Raw genomic sequence first — 3,559 nt, 5'->3', positions numbered from 1 at the left:
GGATTTTGGGGGGATTTGGGGGGTCCTGGAGGGGGGAAAATGGGATTTGGGGGAGTTTGGGGGGTCCTGGAGGGGCTTTGGGGCTACTTTGGGGTGCCCAAGGCGATTTTGGGGTGATTTGGAGTAATCTGAGAGGGGTTTCTGCCCCCCCCGAGAGCAGCTCCGTCCCTTTGGGGTGGGGATTTGGAATCATTTCAGGGTTTTTTGGGGTTTGGGTTATTCTGGAGTTCCCAGACGCTGTTTTGGGGTTAATTCAAGGGGATTTTGGGGTTTTTGGCGTTATCTGGGGAGGAGTCTCTGCCCCACCTGAGAGCAGCTCCATCCCCTTGCTCTTGAGGGTGGGGATTTGGGGTCATTCTGGGGCGATTTGGGGTCATTCTGGGGCGATTTGGGGTCATTCTGGGGCGATTTAGGGTTGCAGTTATTCCAAGGTTATTTGGGGTAATTTCACGAGGATTTTTAGGGGTTTTGGGGGTATTTGGGGAGGGGTCTCTACCCCACCTGAGAGCAGCACGGTCCCCTTGCCCTTGGGGGTGGCCATGGCCAGCTGGTCGAAGGTCAGGATGGAGCCCCCGGCCCGCAGGATTCGGGTCCGAGCGCCCCGAGTGACCCTGAGGGCGCAGACCTGGGGGGGAAAAGGGGGGGTCAGCGCCCCAAAACCACCCCAGACCTGGGGGGGAAAAGGGGGCGTCAGCGCCCCAAAACCACCCGAACACCCCCCAAAATCACCCAAAACACCCCCAAAATACCCCCCAAAACACCCTGAAACCACCCAAAACACCGCAAAATCCTAAAAAACCACCCCAAACCCACCCAAAACTCCTGGAAACCACCCAAAATCCCCCCAAAACCCTCCCAAATCACCCCAAACTCCCCCCAAATTCCCAAAAACCCCTAAAGACAAAAAACCCCCCAAACTCTCCCCATAAAACCACCCAAACTCCCCCTAAAGGAAAAAAAAAACCAAACCAGAAATTCCCCAAAATCACCCCAAACTCCCTCGGAATTCCCCGAGAACCTTGAGCTTGGGCACGTCCTGGATCCGGACGTCGTCGGTCACCGTCCCCACCACCACGGCCGTCTTGTCCCCCCACGGCCGTCTTGTCCCCCCGGCCCGGCTTCCGCATCATCCGGATCTGCAGCGGCAAATCCCGGGAATTCCAGGGAAAAACCCCAAAATCCCAGGGAAAACCCCAAAACCCCAGGGAAAAAACCCAAAATCCCATAGGAAACCCCCAAACTCCCATGGAAAAAATCCCAAAATCCCAGGGAAAAACCCCAACGAGAAATCCCAGGGAAAAAACCCAAAATCCCATAGGAAACCCCCAAACTCCCATGGAAAAAATCCCAAAATCCCAGGGAAAAACCCCAACGAGAAAAACCCCAAAACCCCATGGAAAAAACCCCAAAATCCCAGGGAAAAACCCCAGGGAAAAGCCCCCAAAACCCCAGGGAAAAACCCCCAAAATCGCAGGGAAAAACCCGAAATTCCACAGGAAAGCCCCCAAAAAACTCCACGTTTAAAAGCCAAAAAATTCCACAGAAAAAACGCCCAAAATCCCACGAGAAAAACCCCAAAATCCCACAGGCCCCAATTCTGGGCTGAAATGCGGCGGTTTTGGGATTTCTCCAGGCAGCGTCGGGAATTTTGGGAGGAAAACCGTGGAATTTTGGCATTTTTGGGAATGGAAAAAGTTTTTGGGGTTTTTGGGTGGAACCCCGGGTTTTTGGGGGAGAATCCCGGGTTTTTGGGGGAGAATCCCGGAGTTTTGGGTGGAACCCCGGGGTTTTTGAGGGGAACCCCGGGTTTTTGGGGGAGAATCCCGGGTTTTTGGGTGGAACCCCGGGTTTTTGGGTGGAACCCCGGGGTTTTACCCCCAAAACCCCACAGGCCCCAATTCTGGGCTGAAATGTGGCGATTTTGGGATTTCTCCAGGCAGCGTCGGGAATTTTGGGAGGAAAACCGCGGAATTTTGGCATTTTTGGGAATGGAAAAAGTTTTTGGGGTTTTTGGGTGGAACCCCGGGTTTTTGGGGGAGAATCCCGGGTTTTTGGGTGGAACCCCGGGTTTTTGGGTGGAACCCCGGGGTTTTTGAGGGGAATCCCGGGGTTTTTGGGTGGAACCCCGGGGTTTTTGAGGGGAATCCCGGGGTTTTTGGGGGAGAATCCCGGGTTTTTGGGTGGAACCCCGTTGTTTTTGGGGGAACCCCGTTGTTTTTTGGGGGTTTTGGGGCTCACCAGGCGGGACAGCGCCAGCGGCGGGCGGTTGGTTCGGCTCATGAAGAGGCGCTTGAGGATGACGCGGTTGAACGGGGCGTTGGTGCGGCGCGCCAGGAAGCGGTACAGCTGGGAAACACCGGGAAAACCGGGGAAATCCGCGGGGGAACGGGGAAAAACGGGAAAAATCCACGTGGGAACGGGGAAAACCGGGGGAAAACGGGGAAAACCCGCGGGGGAACGGGGAAAATCCGCGGGGGAACGCGGGAAAATGGGGAAAATCCGCGTGGGAACGGGGAAAAACGGGGGAAAACGGGGAAAATCCGCATGGGAACGGGAAAAATCGGGAAAAAAGGGGAAAATCGCCATGGGAACGGGGAAAACCGGGGGAAAAACCGGGGAAAAAATGGGGAAAAAACAAGGAACACCGGGAAAAAACCGGGGAAAAACCGGGAAAGACCGGGAATTCTGGGTGCGGGGAATAGAGGAAAGTGGGCGGAATAAATGGGAGGAAAACCAGCGGAAATCGGGGAAAAAAATGGGGTTAATGAGGGAGCTGGAAATGGAAAAATCGGGATGAAAATGGGGAAATCGGGGTGGAAATGGGAAAATCGGAGTAGAAATGGGAAAATCGGGGTGCAAATGGGGAAGAAAATGGGAAAATCGGGGTGGAAATGGGGAAAATAGGGATGAAAATGGGGAATTTTGGGTGAAAATGGAAAAATCGGGGTGGAAATGGGGATGAAAACGGGAAAATCGGGGTTAGGGAAGAGGAAACGGAACGGGAGAAGTGAGAAAGGCGGAAAAGGGGAAAAAACGGCGGAAAAGGGGAAAAAACGGCGGCGAAGGGGAAAAATCGGGGGGAAAAGCGCGAATCGGAGTTAGTGAGGGAGCGAGACAGGCGGAAAAGGGGGAAAATGAGAGAAATCGGGAAAAAACCGGGAAAAAACCGGGGAAAACCGGAATTAAGGAGCGACTCGCACAGCTGGAAACGGGAAAAACGGAGGAAAAAAACCACGGGAGTGAGAGAACCGGGAAAAGCCGGGATTGACCGGGGGAGAGGAAAGCGGGAGCGCTCAGTCGGGAACAGCGGGATTAACAGAGGAACGCGGGAACACCGGAACCAGCGGGAGTTACCGGGGCCGCTGCCGCGAGGGGATCAAGGCCGATACCGGGAAAAGCGGGCCCGGGACCGCGGCGGGGGCACCGCGATCAATCCCGGCGTGGATACCGGTGGAACCGGGCTCGCCTCACCTTGACGAGCAGCCTCAGGTAGATGTCCTGGCTCTTGGGCTCCTTCCGCCGCACTTTGCGGTCCCGGTCGTGACGGATGTCGATGCCC

The 3,559-nt window shown here is 55.4% G+C and overlaps 2 protein-coding genes across 2 annotated transcripts in view; one reads left to right on the top strand and one right to left on the bottom strand.

Annotated features, from left to right (window-relative positions):
- Positions 1-132, top strand: part of RCVRN (recoverin) — a 3,390-nt gene extending 3,258 nt beyond the window's left edge. The window contains exon 2 of the mRNA XM_008643464.2: positions 103-132. Coding sequence (XP_008641686.2) covers positions 103-117 — 15 coding nt within the window. The 3' untranslated portion in view covers positions 118-132. The remainder of the gene's footprint in view (positions 1-102) is intronic.
- Positions 133-406: 274 nt separating this feature from the next.
- Positions 407-3,558, bottom strand: RPL18 (ribosomal protein L18; the record flags this gene model as incomplete). The annotated part of the gene is given in 5 exon segments (XM_017746934.1): positions 407-625; positions 1,019-1,108; positions 1,110-1,136; positions 2,239-2,346; positions 3,472-3,558. Coding segments are annotated over 5 exon segments (516 nt in total), but the record flags the coding sequence as incomplete, so codon positions are not given.
- Position 3,559: the final 1 nt, after the last annotated feature.

The sequence above is a fragment of the Corvus brachyrhynchos genome, unplaced genomic scaffold (assembly GCF_000691975.1).
Source record: "Corvus brachyrhynchos isolate BGI_N302 unplaced genomic scaffold, ASM69197v1 scaffold1211, whole genome shotgun sequence".
Lineage (NCBI taxonomy): Eukaryota > Metazoa > Chordata > Aves > Passeriformes > Corvidae > Corvus > Corvus brachyrhynchos.
This window is presented reverse-complemented; position numbering and strand designations above follow the sequence as displayed.